Source organism: Rattus norvegicus, chromosome 3 (assembly GCF_021556685.1).
Source record: "Rattus norvegicus strain SHRSP/BbbUtx chromosome 3, alternate assembly SHRSP_T2T, whole genome shotgun sequence".
In the NCBI taxonomy this organism is placed as follows: Eukaryota; Metazoa; Chordata; class Mammalia; order Rodentia; family Muridae; genus Rattus; species Rattus norvegicus.
The window spans coordinates 77,248,338-77,274,035 of record NC_141536.1 but is presented as its reverse complement, the minus strand read 5'-3'; the positions used below and the strand labels follow the sequence as shown (position 1 = coordinate 77,274,035).

At 52.1% G+C, this 25,698-nt stretch overlaps 2 protein-coding genes and 1 long non-coding RNA gene across 8 annotated transcripts in view; 2 read left to right on the top strand and 1 right to left on the bottom strand.

Annotated features, from left to right (window-relative positions):
- Creb3l1 (cAMP responsive element binding protein 3-like 1) overlaps positions 1 to 5,090 on the top strand; it is a 40,940-nt gene extending 35,850 nt beyond the window's left edge. The window contains exons 9-12 of one of the 2 annotated variants that reach the window (XM_087653214.1): positions 583 to 682; positions 1,403 to 1,529; positions 3,937 to 4,207; positions 4,409 to 5,090. In XM_087653214.1, the coding sequence (XP_087509340.1) occupies positions 583 to 682; positions 1,403 to 1,529; positions 3,937 to 4,207; positions 4,409 to 4,703 (793 nt within the window). In that variant the 3' untranslated portion in view covers positions 4,704 to 5,090. 2 annotated transcript variants of the gene reach the window in all.
- Positions 1 to 12,780, bottom strand: part of LOC103691847 (uncharacterized) — a 68,486-nt gene extending 55,706 nt beyond the window's left edge. Inside the window, exon 1 of one of the 2 annotated variants that reach the window (XR_015684492.1) lies at positions 12,721 to 12,780. This is a non-coding gene — a long non-coding RNA (uncharacterized LOC103691847). Of the gene's footprint in view, positions 1 to 12,656 lie in introns of both variants that reach the window. The other variant, XR_015684493.1, reaches the window with a different exon arrangement.
- Dgkz (diacylglycerol kinase zeta) overlaps positions 11,374 to 25,698 on the top strand; it is a 42,042-nt gene continuing 27,717 nt past the window's right edge. Inside the window, 1 exon segment of one of the 4 annotated variants that reach the window (NM_001429513.1) lies at positions 11,374 to 11,683. In NM_001429513.1, the coding sequence (NP_001416442.1) occupies positions 11,469 to 11,683 (215 nt within the window). In that variant the 5' untranslated portion in view covers positions 11,374 to 11,468. 4 annotated transcript variants of the gene reach the window in all.

The following is a 25,698-nucleotide window of genomic DNA, read 5'->3' as shown; positions in this document are numbered from 1 at the left end:
CTTCGGGAACTGCATAACACACACAGCTGGGTGGAGAAGTGCAGTATTAACTGTTAACAAGTGTGTGTTCCCAAAGGATTCCGTGCTGGGTAGTACCTAGTTCTTGCCTTCAGTTAGCAACTGAGACTACCATGGAAGCCCACAAATAAAGCTAACGTGTTACAGGTGTTGTGGTAATGGTAAAACAGCTATAAATTAGCGTAAACAATGACCCATTTACTGACTGCACTCCACACCTCGCCAAGTGTCTTGTGGAATCAGGGTGCTGTGGGGTGCAAAAGAGGAGAGTCAATGTCTCTGTGACTGTACTGGATAGGAAAAAAATCCAGCATTTTCTGAGAAGAGTCAGGAGTAAGAGTTAGGCACCCCTAAGATTCTACAGGATGACCCAGCTTCCTACCATGAGGCAGGTCCCAAATAACCAAGCCAGGCTGCAGAAGGTGACCTTTTATATCTTGACTACAATGGGCACCAAAGAATGAAGACCCAGTCAGGAGCCAACCAAGGCTCCTCAGGAGGGGCCAGGATGCAGACATGGCTACTGTGCCTAAGCCCCCATGGTGACTCCTGTACCTTCCTTAGGACCCTGCTCCAGCAGCTGCAGAAACTCCAGACTCTGGTCACCAGCAAGATCTCCAGACCTTACAAGATGGCGGCCACACAGACTGGCACTTGCCTCATGGTAGGTGCTACTCTTTGCACAAAGCCACGGGGGGAAATGCTTCTTGAAGCTAGGACAGTGAGCAGAGCCTGAAGGGACCAGTGACCTGTCCAGGCCAGTTCTAACAGATGTGTGGTTGATGCCACTAAATCTAGTGAAAGGCGGGTCCTTGGGAAAGTGGCTTCTATAGATTCGAGGAGTGCGATTCTTCTTGGAATGGGTGATAGGGAGAAAGTAAAGAAGCCCCCCAGGGCCCCCAAGGCTAGGGGAGGGGGATACCTAGGACAGGCTCAGCCTCTGTGTGGCTCTCTTTCATTAGTCTGTTCTCCCGAGTAAACACAGAGGAGGGGCTGTCATTCTGAGGGCAGGGCCTCGCTGGAGCTCCCCCCATGTGATGTGGCCATGTGTCCTCCTCCCTAGTCACAGTTGCAACCCTCCTTTCCCCTTTCTTCCTTTCCTGACTTCCCTCCCCTGTGGGTGAGAACCACACAGAAGCCCTCACTCTGGTCTCCGGTACTCCCTGTCATGTTCCCTAGATTGGGTTGAAGGTGACTTGAAGCCTTTGTCTGCTTCTGAGACAGCAAGAGACCACACTTCCCAAAGGCAGCCCGCTCTGGGGAGGTGTTGGGGGGACGCACTGGGCCCTTTTCATCCAGTGGTTTGAGGTGAGGAGAGTTGGGGGCAGCCAGTCTTGTAGGCCTGCCCTGCCCCAGATCTGATGGCCACTCTGCCCACTACTAGGTGGCAGCCTTGTGCTTTGTTCTGGTGCTGGGCTCACTTGCGCCCTGCCTTCCTGCATTCTCTTCTGGCTCAAAGACTGTGAAAGAAGACCCCGTCGCAGCTGACAGTGTCTACGCAGCCAGTCAGAGTAAGTAGCTCTCTCAGTAGCCCCTCACAAACCCTGGGTGAGAGTCACTACAGAGGAGTCACGTCAGGCGCACCCTGGAGGCAGAGGCAGGTGGAGCTCTGTGAGTTCAAGACCAGACCGGTCTACTTGAGGACTTCCAGACCAGCCAGGGATACACGAATGTATCCAAAAAAGTTTGGAGGGCTGGAGAGATGGCTTGGCACAGGCTGCTCTTCCAGAGAACCCAGGTTTGATGCCTTAACCATCCATATGGTGGTTCACGGCCACCCGTAACTCCAGTCCCAGGGGATCAGATGCCCTATTCTAGTCACCAGGCACACGGGAAGTGCGTAGACACAACAGCAGGCAAAGCATCCGTACACATTAAAAATAAAAGTAGACATTTTAAAGAGATTGGGTTAGCATTATCTCATTCTGCAGATGGAGTAAGGGAACCCCAGTGAAGGTCTATGATCCTTCGATGTTAATTGTAGAATTGGGACCAGACCCTTTCATCTGTCTCTCTGAGGTCCTTTGACCCGACTTGGAGAGATCAGCCTCAGAGGGCAGTAGAGTGCTCTAGGTCTAATTTCCATGGATGAGTTCTGGGACAGCAAATGAGTGTCAGACCAGTCATTTCTGATGTGGTAGAGACTCCCTGACACAGTGTTAAGAAAGACTCTGAGGCACACAGGGCCTGCATCGGGTGTCCAGACTCTGCTGGGAGCGCCTACCCCTGGGGAGAGTGGTCGTTGTGATGTGGGTGACACCCCAGTGGAAGGTGCTGTGGTCCAGGTCAGAGTCAGTCACAGCTGGCACTGTCATTTGCTAGTTGTGTGAGCCATGGTTGATTTGGCTTGGGCTCTCCAAGGATTGGTTTCTGGAACCCAGAGGCTGCTGTCCTTACAGTGCAGTGGACACCTTGCCTTCTGGAATAGCTCCTGACAGGAGGGGACAGGCCATGAACAGCAAGGGAAGAGCCAGTGTAGGGAACAGCAAAGAACAGCATGGCTTTCAGAGGCAGAGGCCACTTCCGGCAAGGCCATGGAAGAACTTCATATGCCAGGAGCGTGAATCTTACGTGGCTGAAGAGAAAGAGGAAACAGATGAGAGGTCAGAGAGAGGGGAGAGCAGGGAGTGTGTGGGGAGGGAGGGGGGTGAGCAAGACGGAGAGCCTAGAAGAGGAGCTGGGAGGAGAACTAAGAGGAGAGGGGATTGGAAGCCACTCGGAGAGGGCTGTGATGGGGCGGTGGGACGGGCGGGGGCGAGCGTGGGGGCGGGGCATAGGCTCAGAGAACATCTATCAAGGCCAGAGGAGAGGAAGCCTACACAGAAGAGGAGGGGCTGTGCTAAAGTACAAAACACAGGGAGGGGGAGGGAGGGCATGAATGAACCTCTGGAGGGAGTGCAGCACAGGGCAGGGCAGAGGGCAAGTCTGAGGAAGGAGGTGGCTTGTTGAGCAGGCTAGTTTCCGGACTGCAGCTTCACACAATGCCAGGGGCCGCCTTTTCCATAGACTCTCATAGATTAAACCCTGCAGAGGAAGCTGTGAGGCAGGCAGCAGACTGGAGCCAGGAAGCCAGTTTATGGGGATCCTTGATGATGAGCTCTGGGAAGCGGGGCTTAAAACACCTCATTCCCTAGGCTTCATGTGAGGTTTATTTGCTTTAAGCTAGGGGCTTTATATAATGCCTGGCACAGGCGTCCATCTGACATGCATTGCTGTCCCCTTGACTTCCCAGAGGAACTAACCCAGAAAAGAAAAGAAAAAGGTTTCTTTAAGTCTCTCAGGAAGTTAAGTGTCATGGGAGGATTTGAACCCAGCTCTCAGAAGGTCCTGCCGGTGTGATCCCAGTTTCTCAGGTCAAAGCCAGAAGAGTATAGGTTTAAGGCCTACCCCAGCTACAAAATTAATCAACAGCCTGCCTGAGCAACTTAGTGAGACTCTGTCTCAATATAAACTAGAGAGGGAGAGGGAGAGGAGGAGGAGGGGGGGGAGAGAGAGAGAAAGAGGGGGAGGGGGACTGAGACTCTGTATCCTGGTGATAGTGTTTTGACCTAGCTTTCATGAAGCTCTGGGTTCAGTCCTTAGTACAAGGAGGGGGAATTCTAGTTTTCAGTAAGCATGCCATTACTGTCTTGATCAGAAGGGCTACTTTTCTTTTCCTGAGCTCATGATTTTACAAAACACAGTTTCAATCACTTGTACTATATTACTCATCGAATCCTTGCAGTTGGTTATACTATCCCCATTTTACAGATCAATAAACTGATGCTCAGCAAAATCAGAGCAGAGTGTGTGACTGACCTAAGATCACACAGCCAGGGATCCTCAAGGCTAGGAGTCAAGCCTGTAAGATGTCAGAGCCTAGCACATGAGGGAGGGAACTTGAGGAGAATCCATGGCTCACCCTGGTTTTGTCCCCAGTGCCTTCCCGAAGCCTGCTGTTTTATGATGATGGGGCAGGCTCCTGGGAAGATGGCCACCGAGGTGCTCTACTGCCTGTGGAGCCCCCAGAAGGCTGGGAGCTCAAACCCGGGGGACCAGCAGAGCCGAGGCCCCAGGACCACCTCCGACATGACCATGCGGACAGCATCCACGAGACAACCAAGTACTTGAGAGAGACCTGGCCAGAGGATACCGAGGACAATGGCGCCAGCCCCAATTTCTCCCACCCCAAGGAGTGGTTCCACGACAGGTTAGCAGAGGGACAGCCTCTTCCTTTCCAGGGTCCCAGGCTAGACCACCCTCAGCCACATCTTCCCAGGAGGAGGGGTCCCTGATCAAGTCCCGGCTCACAGCTGAATGACAGGTACATCAGGTACCTCAGGGCAGATTCATCCCTGGCTCTTCTCTTCCCAGGGATCTGGGCCCCAACACCACCATCAAACTCTCCTAGGCCACTCCGAGACCCAGGACACAGGACGGACACCCTGGCACCCAGAAGAGGCGTTCTCTTGCTCACTGACCCAGATCCAGCTCACACCCCTGCCCTGGGGCCCTCTGCCCCAGGAGAAAGGGTCTTTCTTCTCCCCAGCCCTCCAGCTTCCTGTAGTGCCTGGGGTCCCTCTATGTCCCCGGACACTTGGACTGCTCCCCTGGGCCGACCACTCTGTTCCCACTTTTTCCTCCCACAACTATCCGTCCTCCTCCAATCAACCACTCACTGGGCCACCCCTGTTTCCTTTCCATAGTGACCAACGCAACCACTGTTCCTGGCCCCCTCATATACATACACACAAGCAGACATGCACACACAAACACACACCCCCACTTCCTACTGTACAGAGACCAAGAACAGAAATCGTTTGTAAATAATGAACCTTATTTTTTATTATTGCCGACCCCCTAAGATATTGTATTTTACAAATCTCCCTCCCGTCACCTCTCCCTTATTTTGTATTTTATGAAGTTAGTGCGGGCTTTGCTACCCCTTGGCCTGGGACAGAGGGACACCCCACCCTCACCAGGCCTCCCCGTGCCGCTGCCCAAGCTGCTGGGCCTTTTTAACTGCTCCTCCACCAGCTCAGCACACGCTTTAAGAAAGCAAAATTAAAAAAAAAAAAAAGATTCAGCATCAATCCTGACTCTGTGTGTTCTCTGTGAGGGGTCCAGGAGCGAGGTGGGGAGGTTTAGTTTATATTTTTGTGGGGGCAGGGGGTGAAGGGATGCCTGGGGAGAAAGCCTTTCTGTCTGGAGACATTTGTCCAGCTAGTCACCAAGTTTGGACTGGATAGCTCAATTACAATGCCTGGAACCACACTAAAACATTAAAAAACAAACAAACAAACACAGTTTGATGGAGTGTTATACATCTGTTAAGCTCAGCCAAGATGGGAGACAGAAACAGGAGAAGCTCATGGAAGCTCAGGTTGCAGGCCTACAGCCTGCAGCAGAGACAAGATGGAGGGCACTGACCGCCGCAGTGAAGCACTGTGGAGGCAAAGGCAGGCAGCCCCTGAGTCAAAGCCAGACTAGTCTACATTTCAAGTTCCAGGTCAACCAAGGCTATACAGTGAGACTCTGTCTTAAGAGAATTAAAAGGGGCTGGAGAGATGGCTCAGTGGTTAAGAGCGCCGACTGCTCTTCCAGAAGTCCTGAGTTCAATTCCCAGCAACCACATGGTGGCTCACGACCATCTGTAATGGGATCTGATGCCCTCTTCTGGTGTGTCTGAAGACAGCAACAATATATTCACATATATAAAATAAATACATCTTTAAAAGAGAGAGAGAGGGGGCTGGGGATTTAGCTCAGTGGTAGAGCGCTTACCTAGGAAGCGCAAGGCCCTGGGTTCGGTCCCCAGCTCCGAAAAAAAAGAACGGGGGGGGGGGGGGGGAAGAGAGAGAGAGAGAGAGGATAAAAAGGGAGTGGGGTTGGAGAGATGGCTCAGCTGTTAAGAGAACTGACTGCCCTTCCAGAGGTCCAAGTTCAATTCCTAGCAACCACATGGTGGCTCACATCCATCTGTAATGAGATCAGATGCCCTTTTATATGTCTGAAGACAGCGACAGTGTACTCATATAAAATAAATAAATAAATAAATAAATATGTAAAGAGAAAAGGGGTTAGAAAGCAAGAACCTAACTCCTGAAAGTTGTCCTATGACCTCTACATGCACAATGTGCATGCAAACGCAGGGAGGGGGAGGAAGGGGAGGACAGGGAGGGAGGAGCATGGGGAGGATGAGGAGGGGGTTCCCAGCTGAGGGAACTCAGCAGAGCAGAGTCTTTGGTCTACAGACAGGAAAGGGAGGATAGAGCTGAACACCAGAGAAGATGGTGGTGGTGAGGAGGAGGAAGCAGAGGGAAGAGAGACAGAAAGAATGAGGAGAGGGAGATGAATCTAGAGACAATAGAGAAGACAGCTGTGCAGGGGTGCAGGACAGGTGGTGTGATGGTGGCCACAGCAGTGGTGCATGCCTTTAATCCCAGAACTTGGAAGCAGAGGCAGGCAGATCTCTGAGTTTGAGGCCAGCCTGCTCTACAGAGTGAGTTCCAGGACAGCCAGGGCTACACAGAGAAACCCTGTCTTGAAAAACCAAAAAAGAAAGAAGGGGGATGGGCAGCTCTAAGATAGAGTATCAGATGCCATGGAGATGAGAAGGCAGAGCAGGTCCCTGTGCCCTTGGGAGGAGCTCTACCCAGAGCAGCTGTGGCAGAGTGAGGTGGAGGTGAGAATGGGAGGGATGGAGCAAAGATGGTGGGGGGCAAGGTCAGGAGCAGTTCAGGCTGTTCTCCACACAATAGGAGACTGACTTGAAATTATTTCCAGGAGACAGATGACAGAGAGGAAACTGAAGGCACCACCAGGAGAGATGGTGATGGTGGTGGGTGGGAGCCAGAGAGCCAGGGGAGGGGTTCACTAAGGGCAGGCATTCTATGGGTAAGGAATTCGGGGATGGAAACTGAGGGAAATCCCAGTAATTGTGAGGCTTGGTCTAGGGCAACAGGGAGTTGAAATGAAGAGAAAAGGACAATTTCAGACAGCCCTGCAGACTAACAGGAGTCTCTCCCCTGACATGTGTGGTTCTGTGCTGAAACGGGCTCAGACAAACACAGTTCCTGAGAGTAAAGAACTTGAAATGAAATGTTCTCTCATTCCTCACTAACACCAAGAACTGTGAATAACCCAGTAGGAACTGAAACAGCCCTTAGCGAGCTCCTCCCCACTCTATAGGGCTGACACCCAGGCTTTGCTTCTGTGCTCAACCACTGAGCTGCATCCCCCTAAGGACACTGTGTGTGTGTGTGTGTGTGTGTGTGTGTGTGTGTGTGTGTGTGTGTGTTCTGAGATGGAGCCTTAATATGCAGGCCTGGCTGACCTGGAACTTACTACACAGGCCAGATCTCTGCCTCCTGATTGCTAGGACTAGAATGTGCACCACCACACTTAGCCAAGAAGGGTATTTTATAGATATAAAAACAAAACCAATGTCCAGGGCTGGAGAGATGGCTCAGTGGTTAAGACTCTGTATTGGTTTTGTAGAGGACCCAAGCTGGATTCCCACTTCTCCTGATTTCCACAGGCTCACGCACATGCACACACAGGCACACAGACAGACAGACAGACAGACAGACAGACAGACAGACAGACAGACAGACAGACCGGCACACATTCCCTGCTGGCCATTCCATTCAGCTAAATACCAATTCTGCTGTACGAATATGGAGAACTGGCTTCAGCCCATTTCCTAGTGTCCCTTTGTAGTCCCTCTTCCTCCTTATTCTATGACTGAACAAGAGACTTGATCCTCGGGGTTGGGGATTTAGCTCAGTGGTAGAGCGCTTGCCTAGCAAGCGCAAGGCCCTGGGTTCAGTCCCCAGCTCCGAGAAAAAAAAAAAAAAAAGAAGAGATTTGATCCTCAGGGCTTCCTGAAGCCCATGGGTAGCGCGTAGTCACCTGGGGTCAGCTCCCTATGGAGGTCCATCCAAGGTGTTTGCCCAGCCTGTGTGAGGATGTGGGGTCGATTTCCTCCCACGAGTCACTTCTTGGCAGTGCTTCCTCAGGGCCCTGTGTCCCTGCCTCTAAGGGGATGTATCTGCAGCAGTGGAGCAAGAGTTTCACGTTCTGTTGTCAGTTCTGGCAGCTTGATTTGCCACATCCCATGTGACAGCTTTTACAATGCAGTGATCCTGCTTGAGAGCCACAACAAACCTTTGTTAGCTAGAAACCAAAGCTCTGAAAACATGGCGAATGGCTGAAGATGAAGCCATGAGCCGAGCTAGGCCAGACAAGGCTCTAGATCCAGGAGGACCGGACCAGCCCCGGAACCACCTGACCAAAACGAACACCTATGTGATGTAGGTAAAAAGTACCTCGTGGGTTCCCCTGGGGTTGGAGGATGTAGGCCAGAGTCCTAGGCTCCAAATGAGCTCTAGTTACTTGGTCATCAGAGTGGCTAAGTACATGGTCTCTGCTATCTCCCTAATCTACTTAATGTTTCCAAGCCCCAGTGAGCTCCTCTGCAAAGTGGTACCCACCTTCCTGTTTGAGAAGTCAATGAAAGTTTGCCGGGAAAATGCTTCGCACCAGATCCATTATGCAGTAGACATTAGTAACTGTTTTCTAAGTGCTGTGGTAATGGGTGGGCTGGGGTCAGAGGAATGAGATGCAACTTCAATAGGCTGTGTGCAGAAGGTGGCAAGGCTGGGGGCTGGGGGGCCTTCAGTTTTTTTCTCTTCTTGGGAAGGAAGCCAAGTCATAGCTTAAAGATAATGCAGCCAGCAGCTGGCCCTAAGTAGGGACGTGTGAGGATGGTGGAATGACGGCTGCTTTAAAAAGCTCTAAGTGGGGAGAGCTCTGCAGGAAAGAGCTAAACAAAAAACCAACCTGGGAACCCAGCAGCTAGGCAGCTGCTGAGTGAATGTCAAACCCAGCCAGTACTACCATAATTCATGGTGTAGGAGGCACTCTGGGCCAGGGTACTTGGAAATCAAAGGCCTGGGTGCTGGAAGGGCAAGTTCAAGGGCAGCTGGGGTGCAGAGTGGGGGCTCCCCACATGCCAGGAGCACAGCTTCCCTAGAGCTCGGCTTTGAGGAGAAAGATCCTTTGTGGCCAAAGATGTTTAGCTTAATTCCCTTGCCCAGAAAGGGGCTTGCTGGGCCACTGAGAGGTCTGAAGCAAATGTTAGCAGACCTTTGCAGTTTGACAGCATGGAAAGAAGGGAGGGGCTGTCTCAGCAGTACAGCAGAGGGAAGAGGGACATGGGTGCTGGTACCAGAAGGCCTGGATTTAAATCCAAGTGCACTGCCACTCACCAGGAGCTATTTTGAGCAACTAAATCATTGAATATCATTTCTAAGTCGTCTGCAGCCTGGAGGAAGTGATAACATCTACCATGCAGGGATGTGGTTAGGGACAAAAGAGATGGTCACCACTGTTAGAGTGTGCAGGGGATGCCCAGAGACACCCAGGAATCTCTGCACTGGAACATTAAGAAGGGCTGCTGGGCATTTCAAAGGGTGGATGAGTGCAGTTTCCATATGAGAGCAGGGGGTAACCTGAGCAAAGGGGTAACCTGAGCAAAGGCATAGGACAGGACTACCTTGGTCAGGGTGAAGAACAGCAGAGAACCCCAAAGCAACCCGATGTCTGCCTATGTGAGTCTGATCCTCCTGCCTTCCCACGCTCACAGGCAATAGAAAAAGAAGACAAAGACTGCACTGGACGTCTGCTCAGAGGACAGGGAGGCTAGGAGGAAGCCACTCGGCTGGACAATTAGGAGAGCCATTATGGAAAAAAACGGGTTTTGTGTGTGTGTGTGTGTGTGTGTGTGTGTGTGTGTGTGTGTGTATTTGTTTTGTTTTGTTCATGACAGAGTTTCTTCGTGGCCCTGGCTGTCCTGGAACTTACAAGATTCTCCTGCCTCTGCCTCCTGTGTGCTGGGATTAAACATAGTCGAGGCCAATGACAAGCTGGGTAAGAAAGCTTTTGTGGGAGCTTTCGAATTTAAAATCTGTTTTGAGGGGAGGGATTCAGATAGAGGGGACAGCTAGATGATGCTGTGAAGAACTGGTACCAATTCCAGAGTAAGACTCAATTCAAGAATGTGTTCTTGGAAGGATCGGGATGCTGCGTGGGGCGCTGCAGAGGCGGTCCCCGGATGGCTATAACCCGAGGTCTAGCCAAGCCAGAGCCTCGTAGCTGAAGTGGGTACATCTTAGAAGAAATGGGTAGATGGGGCTGGGTGGTAGGATATGGGCCTTCAATTCCGGGCTAAAATAGGCCAAGAACGGCCATTAAATATTATATGGTAGGGGAACCTGTGCTCATAGGTAGACTTCACAAATAGACCAGTATCTGATATCTGCGGAGTCACCCAGGTCTCTGCAATGGTCCAATGAAACGTTCAGTTGCTGACCACCCCCAGGCCCAAGAAGAAATGGTACAAAGATAGATGTGAGCTGAAAAAGGCAGGAAACCCAAGGTGGACCCCGGAAGCATCAGTTCTTCCTTTTGGCCCTGGCCCTCCCTCTTGTAACAGCTTCTTCTGCCCTAGAAGATACTGATTTAGTGTTCTGGGATACCTCGAATCCAGCAACCTGGAGGATTCCTGGAAGACTGACCATCCCAGGGTTCAGAGCTATGACTTTACACACAACTCAGCTTGGTCCAGCTTGAGGCCTTGTCTTGAAAGCTCTAGTCCTGGAGACCATGTTCCCACAATCCTGAGGTGCCCCTAGGGATTGATGTAAGATGTTTCCTGTGCCCCTTCCCCAATCCAATTTGATCTCTAAATTCCCACAGCGCCGACAGGGTTAAAGCTGCCTCCTGTTACCGCCCCTGTCCCCCGCCCCCCTCACCTGCCTACAGCAGCAGCGAATGCCAAAGCCGGAAAACGCGGGACAGAAGGGGGCGGGGGTGCATCACTGCGGCTGAGTGACAGGTGGAGCGATGATTGGCAGGTGCCGCGCAGCCTATACCAGTACCCGCCAGGGGCACAGAGGTGGGCCAGGGAAAGGTCCTGCACCCTGGCCTGGAGCCCCCAGAGAGGTTGGTTGCCGTGGCCCGCTGCTCCGGGCTCGCTCTCCCGGGGCCCTGGGTCGATCAGGCAGGGCGAGGTGGCGTCCTCCCCTCGGACCCTACGGCTTGGCGAGTGTCTCTAAGGTGACACCCCGGTGCCTAGTGGCTGCGGCGACAGCTACAAGGCTCCGGCTTGGTTAGACCTCAGGCTCTGGCCGTCCGGGGATCGCCCCGGCAGCGCCCCACGCAGCATCCCGACCCTTCCAAGGACACAGTCTCCCCAGGGCTCCGGAGCATCCCTGCCGGCCTTTCTTAGGCGCGGCGCCCCGCAGCTCCCGGCCCCTGTCGTCTGGGCGCCGCGTCACGACGGACGTGCGGGACCCAGAGCCTCTTTGCTTGGTCCGGGCCCGGTGTCCCTGGCTTGGGCGCGCTCGAGACTGAACTTTGGCGGGTTCTCCAGCAGGCCTCGGGGCACGGAGCCGGGACGCAGAAGGATGGCTGAGGGACCGGGGGGAGGAGGACAGCGCGGGGACAGGGCAGCCAGCGGCCGGGCAGCGGAGGAGGAGGAGGTGGTGCGGCGGCGCTGCCGGCGCGGGGAGGAGGCCGAGGTCTTCCAGCCCAGGCCCGAGGGTCCCCGAAGTGTGGCTTCGGGACCTCTGGTAGAAGAGCGATTCAGTCAGATGCACCTTCGAAAGCAGGTGTCATACAGGTAAGGAGAATGGGGTCCGAGGGAGCGCGGCGCGGGGACCACCCCACGATCAGCACTGAACTAGCAGCGGTGTGTTCACGACGCGCCCACCTGCAGCTTGCCTGGCCCTGCTCTAAGGACTGGGGATTCAGAAGGGGTGCGTGGATAGCTTCCCTTCTCGAATATGAAAGTTCTATTCATCCAGCATCTAATTACTGAGTGTTAATTGTGTGCCTAGTGCTGTGTCTTTGTTCTAGGAGAAAGTCCTCACTAATCTCTGATGTGAGAGCACTGAGAAGTCTTCTGGCCTTTCTTCCAGAAGAAGCAGGGACACCCTGTGCACTGGGTCTCCCTCCTCTGTACCCTCCTGAAGGCTGCCCCTGTGCTAAGCACAGAGGTGCCTTCTGCCACAACAGCTGGGCCTACTGCCCAGAAAAGGGAAGGGCATGCCCACCAAGCACCCAGTATCACAGCAGGCCTACACTAGCATCCACAGTTGCAGACACCTCCCCTGCATTGCCCACACAACATTTTAAACCATCAACTGTCTAGGTAAGATCCCACTTCCCTGGTTCTGCCACTCTAGCTTAAAAGGTCCTCTGGCAGAAACCTCTGGAGTGGGCCCAAGAGGCCACTGCAATGACCTGGAGTGAGAGAGGGTGCTGTTCCTCACAAGGTGGTGCCCAGGTAAAAGAGAGGAGACGGACATCCTCACTTTCCCCTTCATCTTGCTTCCCCCACCAAGGCTTTGGCACAGAGTGACTTTCTTTGGAGGGTCTAATAGGGACATCTCCATGTGCCTCCCCATCCCTTAAAGCCATTAGCATGATGGGAGGAGACAAATTTCTTGTCTACTGGCAACCCACAAGGGGCTTGGGTGTGTCTGACACTGCCTTGGCTCTCCTTGGACTTTCTGGGAAGAAGGACCATAAAATCAGCCCAGCCCTGAGAGATGAAAGGGCCTTAATTGAGGAAGGATGGAGAAGGAACTTACCCACCATCCTGAAGTGGGGTGCGCAGAGGAAATGGGGATAGGGTTAGGCTCCCAAGGGCCCTACCTGCACTCTGGGAATCTTGAGCATGATCCATTACCAAGACCTTCCTGAGCTCTCCTCAGAAGAAAGCATCATCTGCCCAGGGCCTCTAGCTGAGACAGATGAGCTCCTGAAAGTGCCCCTGGGGGAAGAGCAGAACATTCAGAATCCTGGAAGAAACATTATTGATTGAGAGTCAGGAGACCTGGACAAAAGCCACATACTATGTTCCTTAGCTGTCAGGACTCCTACAAAGAGCACCATACCAAGATTTTTTCCTACATGCAAGTTAGGGAAATGTAGCGGCTGCTGCTGCTGGAAAGGAGGCCAGGATCAGGGAGAGGCTGGGAGAATAAGAAACAGAGCATCACTAAAGGATTGACAGATACGATGCTATGAGTACATGAACACACATAGGGTGTGAAGAGGCAGCAGTAAGGACTGAAATTCCCCCATGTAGAAGCTTTTCCACAGGCCAAAATGGACGTCCCTGACCATCAAAGATGCATAGTAACCAAGTAGGATCTCTTCTTCTGAGGATTGCACCAGGGCAGGACTGGACAGGATGAGGCCGTGCTGATTCCAGCCAGGCATCTACTCTTATCACCAGGACTGGGCAAGGCATTAAGGCAAGGAGAGTCCCTGGGTCTGGAAGAGAGGATGCAGTTCCGGGCCCTTTGAGCCTTCTGTGGTGGAGGAGGAGGAAGAGGCGGCAGTGGAACAGCCAAGTGACAGATCCTGAGAGGGAGGCCTGCTGACCTATGCTGCTGCTGTACTCTCTTCCAGGCTGTCCCAGGGCTGACAGGAGCCCAGGCCCACTGTGGCTCTTTCCCATCCTCTCTGCCTGTTACCTCCATAAAGCTCTGGCTCACAGCTAAACCTCCAGTCCTGCTGTGAGGAGTGGCTAAGAAAAGCAGTTGAAAGCCCTTCACGGAGAGAGAGAAAGGGCTTTCAGGCAGAAGTGCGGGGGCAATGAAATATGAGGGCGAGAGGGGATGCAAGCGGAAGCAGGACAGAGGCCAAGCTGTTTCTGACGCAAGTGAGGACCACAGGGGCTTTCAGCAGGACTGTAGAAGCTTCTAGGGAGGAGGGGCCTGCTGAGAAGTACCTCAGGACTCTTTCCAGGGCCATCAGAGGCTACAAAACAAAACAAGTTAGGATTTGAGAAGGATAGGCCCTTGTTTATGTTAAAAGGGACCTGGTTTCCAATAAATCCCACCGAAAAGGGCAGGACAGTATGTAGAGCCCTCGAGTTTCACATCTGTATCTGGACTGGGGAGAAGGTGTCCCAAGTGCCAGGAGGAGTCCTAACCAGTTACAGTTGGGTTCAAGAGACTTTTTGCAAAGATGACTTCCGCTAAGGAGACAGAGGGTATGAGGGATGCTGGGTTTGTTGTTTGTGAGCCACCGCCAGTGTTATGCCCAGGAGGTACCAGACTAGATCACCAGAGTAGGTCTTTTTAAATATACTTTTAAAAAGATTCTTTAAAAAAATTTTTGTGTGAGAGAGAAAGCCCACACACCAGGTGTGTACAGGATCCTAAACAGGCCAGAAGAGAAGGTCAGATGCCCTGAAACTGGAGTTACAGGTGGTTGTGAGCCACCATACACGTCCTGGGAACTGAACTTGGGTCTTATTCATGACCAGTACAGGCTCTTAATTGCCTAGCCATCGCTCTCCAGCCTCCTAAAGTGTGTCCTTAAGACTGGAGTTGTAGCTCAGTGACAAAGTGCTTGCATAGCATAGGTGGGACCCTAGGTTCGATCACTGGGTAAGATGTCAAGGAAAAAAAGTAAAATGGTTGTTTCTTAAACCCTTGGTCATCCTAGTCCAGGATGACCCAGGTTAGAGTCTAGATCTGGATCTGAAAACCTCTCCCATAATTCTGGTAGCTCATCTAATTTGAAAACCACTTGTTTCACCTATGGAAAAACCAAAGAGAAAGATTCTGGACTAAAGAGGGTAAAATGATCTTCTTTGCTGGGTGTGGCTAGCAGAGGTGTCCCTCCCTATACAGATTCTATCATGGCCCAGGAGTTCTGGCCCTGCCGACAGACACTGCCTGACATGGACTTATGGGGCTCACTCTTTTTCCTCCACAAAAGTAGGATCCTGTACAAGGCCAGACAGTAAATATTTTAGGCTTTGTAAGTCATGTGCTCCCTGTCAAAGCCATTCAGCCCTGCTAGTGTCACAAAAAGCAATTATAGGCAGCGTAGAGGAATGAGGATGCCTGGCTTCCTCTAAAGCTTCACTTCAGGACCCTGAACTTTACACTTCATGCCATCTCACTGTCACAGAATATCATTCTTTTGCTATTTCCTGTTTCTAGAAATGAGAAGCCATTCTTTGCGCACAGGACCTCTACACAATCAGGCAGTGGGTTATATGAGGCCCCGGAGCCGTGACCCGGTAGATGGGTTAGCACAAACATGCTGGAAGCACACTGATGGGGCCATCCACCTGGGCAGAGACGTACGGGGTGGCTTCTGCAATCCAAGAGAGACAGCAGTTTTCCACACACGTGCACATGGGCTTGGGGTCTCAGGGTCTGAGAGTTCCTGGAAACCAGCTCTGACCCTGACTGAGCCTGTGAAACTTTCACCTCTAACCCTGTTTCCTCATATGGAAAATGGGAACAATAGGACCCACTCGATAGTACTGCTTGAAGGATATTACAGACAAGGGGCACACCGTTCTTGACTCCAGGGAAAGTAGTCCACCGCCAGCTAGATCTTTCCCTAGAGTGGGACGGGTTAGGGAGGTCCAGGAAGGACAGTGGAAGCTGGCTCTTAGCAATGATAGTGGGAACTGAGGAGAGTAAAGCCAGCCAGAGACTGAGAGCAGGACTGAGCATATCCCAGCCCCCACTGCCCCCTTTCCCCTCCACCCTTCCAGGACGGCTAGTGGCGCCAGTTGGCAGGGAGGGTGCCCCCTGCGGCGGGCACGCAGCCGCGGCGGGGACACAGCTCCTCGAGGGAGGGGCACCTGATCCTACTCTCACTGCTGCTATTTACCAGAAGCTAAAAATAACCCTAGAGTGACAGGGAGATGGGGCCGATTTGTAATTTAAATAGCAACAGGATAAAGCAAGAAGCTTGCAAGAGATCACATTCTGTCCCGAATTAAAAATGCAAAAACCGGGGGCAGAGAACTGAGCTGGAGCAGGGGGGAGGGAGGAGACCGCTGCCAAAGGAAACCGGAAGCCGGGGGTCCGTCCATTTTCCTTCCTTGGCAAGAGCACGAGCCCAGGCCCTGACTGGGAACTCTTTCCTCCAGACGCAGGTTCACGCAGAAAGGGGAATGAAAGGCTCGCAGAATCGCAGAATCCAAAGGCGGGAATAAACTCATTCTAAGATCTTCTAGCAGCAGTTGGCAGCACAGAAGGGGCTTTTGCTAGAGGATGTCCCCAGCAGCTAGAATGCCGGATGGCATAAACCACTGAGTATGCCCAAGGTTGCCTGGAGGTAGCTGTGGCTTTCAGGAAGGTTCCCGGGCCTACGTCAGAAGTGAGGGCCAAAGAAGTTTTTGTCTGCCAGTACATTTTGGCAATAGGGCGTTCAAAAGAACCATAAAGGGCCAGGGCCCAAGGACAAGGGTCAATCCAGGCTAGGGAAACCTCTTTGGTGCTGTGGAAGGGAGTGGGGGAAGAAACTGGACTCTTGCAGGCGTTGTTTGAGATCCACAGATGATTGGGGAGGAAGGTATGCAGAGCAGGCTTAGTTGGAGTTCCCTGAAGGCCACTGACATGGACTCATGCGGTTCAGAGAAGTCAAGCAATTTCTTAAGATCACACAGCAGAAACTTATCTGATCTATTTCCTCCCAACGCCCTCCCCCTAACCTTACAGGCTTCCCAGGGCCTGGCCTTTCATCCTGGAGGGGTCTTTTCTTTGGGCTCCTCCATACTAAGTGCTGGTATCTGGGAAGGATAATGAGACATGGGACAGGGAGTGAGGGACTGAACGATTCTTTAAAATCTGAGTTCATGACTCTACCAGGGCGTGGGAGGAGTGCCAGGTACTTACCTGTCCTGCCCTAGGGGTTTGTAGAATCCAAACTGGGGCTAAAAGGGAGACTTTAGACCAGATCCTGCTGAACCAGAGGGAGAGCCTTCCAGGCACCCCTCTTACCTTCAGTGCAGGGATCCTAATGGAGGCAGAGTGTCTTCCAAATGAAGGCTGGAGCCACCTCCGACTGCTAAGCTGCCATGCTGGTACTGCATCCCCTGTCCCAATGGAAGACAGTCCTGCCTTTCCTCTGCTCAGACTCCTTTCTGCTCATAGCTTTCATAAAGCCACCTAGGAGGGGTTTCTTCAACTCCCATCTGTCACAGGAGCACCTACATCCTAACGCAGGTACACCTGTCCTCTCAGTGAGGATGGAGTCTCCCCTGGATTATGCAAGTATTTGGATCACAGGCCTCAGAGCTGGTGAGGGACTTAGACTTTAGAAAGCCAGGAGTGTGGGTTGGGGATTTAGCTCAGTGGTAGAGCGATTGCTTAGGAAGCGCAAGGCCCTGGGTTCGGTCCCCAGCTCCGAAAAAAAGAACCAAAAAAAAAAAAAAAAAAAGCCAGGAGTGGTGATCTGTGTAGACTCAGCCACTCTGGAAGCAGCAGCAAGAGATTCACTGAGTCTAGGTATTTGTGGCAGCAGTAGTCTGTGTGAACCAGCTGTATGAAGTAAGCTTGGCATTGTTAAGGTGGCCTCGGGGGTGTGGGTGACCACCAGGGCGCAGGGAACCACCAGGGATGGTGAACCAGCCCAAATCAGAAAGGGAAAAGTCATGACTCCTGTGCTGAACAGAACACTCACAGGTCCCAGGGCAGAGCTGTCATTCACACAGGCATGAGGAACTCAGTATGCTGGGGAGAGCCTACAATCTGTGCTGGGGAGGAGGAGACAGGGGGAGACTAGTGCCTAGTAGATGAGCTCTTTACCAACAAATCTAAACTCTCAGTCTAAGAAGCTCTCCCTCTACTCCACTCATCTAACGCTCAGCCCATCTGAACATCTATTAAAAAAAAAAAGAGAGAATCGCTAAGCTCCTGTTTTTGCACAATGAGCGACCCAGGGTTCAATAAGAAGAAAAGAGAATGTGTACAAATCTGATGACGCAAGGTGATTGGGAGCGAAGTGTCCAGGGTAAGACTGTGGGTGATAGGGTGCTAGTGTGCTGATCAGGACAGTGCTGACTGACCCTTGGCAGGTGCTGATTAAAACACTTGTCTTAGGGATGAATGAAAACCTGAAGATCGGGAACAAAGATTCCAATGAAACTGCCGAATCTAGAGGAGATCTTAGTAACGGTCTGGGTTGAGCGGAATTCCAAATCTTACCCTTTAATTCTAGTGCTTGGGAAGCTAGCTGAGGCAGGAGAGTTACTTGGGGTTTTGGGCCAGCTTGGGAAATATAGTAAGGTTGAGGTTACCGTGGGCTACAAACTGGGACCTTGTCACTCAGTACAGAGCTGAGGCTATAACTTACTGTGATAGATCGCTGGCATGCAAGGGAACCCAGGTTCAATCCCAGCAGTGCAAAAACAAATGCATAGGTATGTAAGGTTAGAGAGCTCGCTGGGTCCAACTTAAGGTTAATTAATGATCAGCACATAGCCTCACGACAAGGGTTGGAGTGTGAGCTAAAGACTCTCTTGTGAGCTCTCTACCCTTTCCTGGTTCCATTGCTTGGGTTGGGGCTCTGAGGGATGACGACTCCAACTGACAAGATTGAGAGGACCACCATGGCAGCAAGACAATGCATCTGGCAACATAGACAAATGAAAATCAGGGTTCAGGACCACAATTGGGAGAGCATGAAGAAATTGTTTATTGAGTATCTGCTACGAGAGCATATACTTGCATGATATAAGCTAAAGCATATACTTGCTTTCCACAGGGAAAGCCTGGACAAGAAGGCAAGGGAAGTCAGGACACAAGGAGCCTGAAGGTCGGACCGAGGAGGCAGGCTTGGCAGGTTTTGAGAGCAGAGGATGTCCAGGTCGTGGGTTGAATATTTGGTGGCCTGGTACATTTCTTTTCCCCAGCTCCCACTTGCTCATCCAGGCCACAGAAAGTAGAACGCCTCATCCTCAGGGGCTTCGGCAAAGCCCAGAATAATTTTCTTACCCAGATTGCTCTTCCTGTGTATACCTGGGTGGATTCTGAGGGCTCCCTAGCTCCCAAGTGCTGGAGTATGTCCTAGGAACAGCCAAGGGCATCCTCCCCAGCCCTGTACACCTGTCCCTCCCAGCCTTGTCCTCCCCTCCCAACCTGGATTGTAGAGCTGGCATTGACAGCTTTGTATCGTGTGAGCTCAATCAAAGTCACCCTGACCACAAAGTCAGAGTGAGCCTGCAACTCAAAGCCTCCAGCAGCCTGGCTTCCCCTCCAGGAGCACCATTTCCTGCTCTCTGCCTGTCCAGATGGAAAACAAGCCCAGCCCCATTTCCTCTGTTTAACTGCCCGAGCTACTTGCAGAAGGCCTGGGGGAGGAAGGCTGGGCCTTGGCACAGCCTCCTTGTAGAGTAGACCTTGGCCTAAAGTCTTGATAGGCCCACCACACAGAGCCCATCTTGAAGGATTCAGAGGTGACATGTTCAAGGGACAGCAGTTAGAAAAACGGATACAGAGCCTGACTTTGACCTCAAATCTTAGAAGGACAAGGGGACAAGGGATCTTGGACCCTGGGGTTAGATATGTGTGTGTGTGTGTGTGTGTGTGTGTGTGTGTGTGTGTGTGTTAAAAACCATTTTTGAGGGGTTTAATCTCAACGCAAGAAGATCTTAGACAAGTAAGATTAGAAGTTCTGTGCCTGTTTCCCAGTATAGAAGGAGGAAAACAGGGCTGGCAAGATGGCTCCGAGAGTAAGGATGCTTGCTGTAAGCCTAAGGGCCTGGGTTGGATGTTCAGGACCCACATGCCAGTAGGAGAGAACCAAGTCTTGCAAACAGTCCTCTGACCTCCACACATGGGGGCACAAGTAGACACCCACACACTCATATATATATATATATGCCATAACACAGAGAAATAAATGTAACTGGGGTGTGTGTGTGTGTGTTGTTGTTGTTTGTTTGTTTGTTTGTTTGTTTTTAAGACCACACCGTGCTATATAGCTCTGTCTGGTCTGGAACTTGCTATGCAGAGAAGGTTGGCCTTAGAGATCCACTTGCCTCAGTCTCCCAGGTGACAGAACTAAAGGCAGGCACCATGGTGCCTGACTTCATCTGTTTTATAACTTTAAAAGAGAAAAATAACAAGCTATACCTGATAGGGTCATTAAAGGATTCAATGAGGTAATTATATATGCAGTAAGGTTTCTGGCCCAGAAGTGCTTATTATACTGAGTATTAATTATTCAAGTTTTACATGCCTCAGGTAAGTTATTGAAAGCTACTATGCTCTAGTCAGGAGGAATACAAGAGTGAAGGCCAGCGGGGCACAGAGGGCTAGTAGCACTGTCAGCAGATGCTGTAGTGTTTGTCTTTGTGAACCGAATTGACACTGTTTCTATCCTCAAGAAATTCAGTCTGGCCGGAGTAACAAACACACACAACTAAAGAACTAATTATAAATGGTTAGAAAGTTTCCAGTTTCTCCCTAAGCTGCCTGAAGACTAAGGAGCAAGCTTGACCCTAACTAGTGTTTCTGAGCCCCTCACGGAAGCCTCAGACTCCATGACAGTTTGGCCTCAGATTTTTTTAGACCCTTCCAGCATCCTCCTGCCTCCCAGTTCTTTAGCCACACTGCCTCATCCGTGCTTGGAACTCATGCTTTACTGTTCTCTGCATCCACAATGCTATCCTCCAGATGGTCACATGGTCTGTTCACTCTCATGATTCATTTGAGTCCATCCTCAAATGTCACCTCCTTGCCAAATCCCCATGACTGCCACCTCCCCCCACCCCATTCATTTCGGCTTCCCCTTTCTCTCTTTTTAAAATAGCACATCTCATTGCCTAACAGGCATGGATTGTCTTTTCTGACTGTCTTCCGCTTCTAGGCTCTAGGTTCTGTGGAGGTACAACTTGCTTCCTCCACCCCTGCTCTAATCTAGTGCCCTAAGCATAAGTTGTACCAACCGGTATTTCCTAAATTGTCTATAACCCCTTTCACCTCTTATTTAATCCACTTACAACCCAATGAGTCCAAACTACAATTTGTTCTATAGATGAGAAAAACTGAGGCTCCCCAAAGCGCTCTGACAGAAGTAGTCACTGATTTATTGTTTATAACCACATCCCTAAAAATGTAAGGTATCTTTAGAAGATTTGTGGCCTGGTCCAGATCACACTGCTGGCAGATGGGAGAAACTGAACATGAGCTGGCGTCTTCTACCCTCTGCAATTTTCAGTACACCACCACCCTGTGTGGCTAGCTCTGTTGAAAGGTATGGTGCATACAAGATGCTAAGAGAGAGCTAGACACCGACAGGCTCTAGCCAGTCTGTGTACCTGGGACCAGTGTACCACAAGGTATGTCAGGAAGTGAGAGACCATTAGAGGACCAAGAGGTGAAATTCAGAGACTTTATTTGGAAAGTAAAGGCCTGGAGCTGGGGTGCAAATTCCAGCCCAGGCAGGTCTAGTGGGTGCCTGGCAGCTTTTGACTCCTGGAGTTGTCTCTTGATTGCTAGGCTGGGCTTGTCCCCACCTGCCCCTGCACTCTCTTGTAGCTGTGTGCCTTGCCAGTGTTCGGGCCCCAGTCCCAGTCAGCGGAAGGCGCCGAGAAGCCCTGTGGTCCTCGGCTTGAGCCTCCAGCCGGCCTCTAGCAGCAGTCCCCCCCTCAACCCCCCCCCACGTCAGGAAGTGCGGAAAGAGGAAGAGAGTTGCTGGGCAGGATGAGCGCACTGGGGGCTGGCCACAGCGCCGGGGGAGGCTGCGATGTGGCTGCTGCTGTGGGCCCCGCGAAGGTGCTGGGGACGAAAGAAGCCGAGCTGCCAGGGGCACTGAGGCAGATGTGGCGCTCCCGCTCCTGGGACGTGCCACAGATCCCAGCTGAGGTTCCCCAGACACAGTAGGTACAAGGGTGGCCTGGGATGGGCACAGAAACCTCATCCTTCTATGAACTTTCTATATAGTGTGGAAGAATGGCAGAAATGGGTTCACCCATCCATTTCCCAGTTATTCCATGGAGGCACAATCTAGAGAAGTTTGGAGGTAGCGCTGATGCTTCCAGGTTTGGGGTAATTTGATAGAAGGCTTCGCTCTGAGATTGAATTTGAGAGAGAACGGCAGGGGTTGTCAGGAGAAGAGCCCTCCCAGGACTGTAGTACACAATGTGGGAGTTTTCTCAAATCCACTTCAAGGACTGTGTAAACTCAATGGCATCTTCGAACTACCCCCTTCCCCTGCCCCCAGCTTTTCCCACTGAACTTGGTGATAACCACCCGATGACTTCCTCAAAGAAAACATGTGTACCCCCAGGAAGCCAGGGTCAGGCCCTCTTCCTATCCAGCTTGGTCCCCATTGCTGACTGGACATCTGAAGCCAGCTTCTCCAGGCCTTCTAGAAACTCAGTGTGTAAGAGAAAGTGCTGGGCTTCGGGGTGTTGACTGTTGCTTAGAACCACAGGCTTGTCCCTGGGTCACAGCCCTTTAGCTTTGACTATTTGTGGCAGGCAAGGCCTGGAAAACGGGCTGCCACAGCCCCAAAGGAAAGGGTGAGATTGAAGGCAACACAGGATGTGGTTTTCTAGAACCGAGGGCTAACTGAAACAGTAGGCATCAGGGTGGCATGATCTGGGGAGGAGGTGACCAGGGTCACTGACTTCCAGGTCTTCCTGGCACAGTCCTGCAGCATCTAGAGACCACCTGAGTTGTGGATTCCCAAATGTATGTGGATGGTATGTCACCTGGGTGACTTCTTGTTCCAAACTGGTCTCCCTTCTGGAGGAGAACGTTTGTCAAACATGAAGAATATTTCTGGATGTGTATGTGAAATATGAGGTCTTTGTAACCACTGCCCTCAGGGATATCTATGTGTAGGAGATATTGTCTTCTATATGGGTGTATATGTGAATGAGTGTGTAGGTTGTAACTGTTGTCCTTGTGTGTATTTGAATGTGTAGGAAGTACCATAGCTCATCCTTACAGCATAAGGATTCAAGGGAACATTGAACATTGTGCTGGGAAAATTTCCCTATGTTAGGAGTGGGTGAAGGGTTGAAGCCATTGTGAATAGCTGTAGAAGGATGACTGTGTCAGTGGAACATTGAAGTTCTTTGTGATTGTGTGAAGGTAATTGAATGGCTTTGGTGTCCTGAATGTGAGAGAAAAGTGTGAGTTTGATGACTGAGGATAATTCCATGTGAGGGGCGTGCCTGCTGTGTAGGGAGAACGCTGTGTGACTTTTGTCTGTGGGTGCACTTATGGATAGCCAAGGGGGTAAGGGTAGAGAGCGCATGAGTGGCTGAGTGGGCGCAAGAGAGCAATATATAACTTGTGGATGCGGGAGAAGTGGTGACAGCCGCCCTCGCGTGTTTGTACTTTGATCGTGTAGGTTGTTTGGTGGAGGAGGACATGGGGGGGGGGGGAGAATCATACATCTGGAAACAGCTTGAGCGGCTCGGGCCAGGAAGTCAGTCCCTTACAGGCAGGCTGGCCACGGAGCTGGAGGTGGTGCCCTCGTAAGTCCCGCCCCCAGGCAGCCTCGACGGGCTTGCGACAAGGTTTGAGACCGGCAGAGGGCGCCGTGGGGCGAGTGCGGCTGTGCGGCCGAGGGGGCGTGCTCGGCGGCGGGCGGGCAGGCAGAGGCCCGGCCAGCTATGCGGGGTCCTGCGGCCGCGGCTGTCGGCACTTCCTGGAGCGGAGGCTGCTTCCCCGGCACCTGGGAGTGGGTCGCGGGGACGCGCAGCACAGGGCGGGCGGAGCGCGCGCTCGCCATGAGCTTGGCGGGCGGTGCGGAGCCGGCGTGCTGAGCTCCGGCCGCCGGCCCGGCATGGGCGTCTCCCGCGAGCCCGCTGCCGGCCGGGGCTAGGGCCGGATGGAGCCGCGGGACCCCAGCCCCGAGGCCCGGAGCAGCGACTCGGAGTCGGCCTCCGCCTCGTCCAGCGGCTCCGAGCGCGACGCGGATCCGGAGCCGGACAAGGCTCCGCGGCGCTTAACCAAGAGGCGCTTCCCGGGGCTGCGGCTCTTTGGGCACAGGTGAGCCGGGCGGCGGCGGGACAGGCTGTCCCAGCGTGGGTATCCAAGCGCCAGGCACAGGCGGTCCGGGTGGTGCGCGCGCTGGCACCGGCTGGTAGTGCGCTTCGTCCTTAGTGCCTTGACAGGGTCAGCTCCTAACCCTCCTGCAGGGAGACAGAGTCAGCCCAACTCCTTGGCACCAGCAGTCAGGGACCCTACGACTGGTCACCACTGCTCTTTTGACAAGTCTCCCTGAGCCTCTAGTTACCAGCGTGGTGGGGGCGGTCATACAACCCTTCGTGCTTCTCTGGAACCTATTTGCCAACTACCACTGCTTGGCGTCTGCTGATTGTGGTCACTGTGATTTGCCACAGCACATGGTTGTCCCCAGGTCACTGATTAAATTACTCGATGTTTTAAACTTCTTGGGACTGTGGGTGTCAAGCGTTTTTGCTCTACTTTGCTCTTAGATAGCATGAAGATAGCCCCTTCTCCCTGTGCTAGACCACCATCTCTTCCCCACCTTCTTCCAGCTCTTGCTTTGGAAAGGGACGAAGTGGCCTGTACTTTTGAATCAGAGTTGGCTGTTCAAGCTTCCTCTTGCCCTTTCCCCAAGCACCCAAAACATCACCATATTGTACCTGTGACAGAGCTTTGACCATGACTGTGATGAAAAAACTTGAGGGAGGGTATGGAAAGACTGAGTGCAGGCAGTGTGCCCGCCTGTGCCTGCTGGGAAAGCCCTGGTATAAGGTGCCACCCAAGAGTATCCTACCTAGCTCCCTGATCTTTTTTTTTTTTCTTCCTCCTTTCTTTTTTCCTGTCTGACCTCTGAAATTTCTTTGGTGACTGAAGAGCTTGCAGCCAATCAGCTAAGAACCCTGGAGTTCTGATCGGACTCTGACCTCAAACTCTGCCCAGGGCCTCTCTCTCTTCGTTTTTGTGACTGTTTAAGGCTTTGCTGTCTTTGGCCCCTTTTGAGCTTTGCCTGGGCCCTTTCCAGGGTAGACTTACCTACTAATAACCTGTGTGGTTTTCCTCTGTTGTGTGGGTGGTGTGCCTGTGGTGCTGATCTATGCCCTCTGCCTGGTTCACCCCGCAAGGGCCCTGCTCTTTGCTCTTGCAGTGTGCTGCTAAGCACACACCACACCACACACAGGAGATCTGGATCCTGGCGCTGGCAGATGGAGCTCCGTGGGCTTTTGAGAAGCCACACGGGCTTCCAGATCTTATACAAGGGGGCAGGCAGTAACACTTCCAATACTTCTGTTACCCACAACCCTGCAAGATAGAGCAGTTTACACCCAGCTCTGCAGGATGTAGCCTCCAGTGTTCACAGGCTCCTGGGGGGAGGGAGGGGCACCCCAAAGGCTTCCTGTTGCTGCCCGAAGGGTACCTAGTGTTGAGTGCTTTTGACCTGAAGCTGCGCTCATTTTGAAGAGCACGGGTTTGTGGATGCAGGGATGAGCCTTGGGCATGTTCAACAGAGGATCGAGCAGAAGTGCTGAGTACCTTTATATAATTCTCTAAAATAAGCAGGATAGGTTCTATTTTTCCGTTTTTGTAGATGAAATAAACATACTGTCAGAGAACGGAGCCATGTGCCCAGAGTCACACAGCATGTAAGAGGCAGAGACGGCATTTGAACTCAGGTCGATCCAGTTCCAAAATCCATATCCCCTTCTCTCTACCAGGATCTCCAATATAACATCACAGAGGCCCAGGCGGCTGTAAGAGGGTAGATTCTTAGATCTTACCATCAGCATGTCCGCCTGCTCAGCTCTAGAAGTGAGCCTGAGTTTTTTCCTAGAGCTTCCCAGGTGATTCTGTGATAGCACACTGTCACAGGGCCCCTGGGGTGGGAGCATGCTCATCAAGG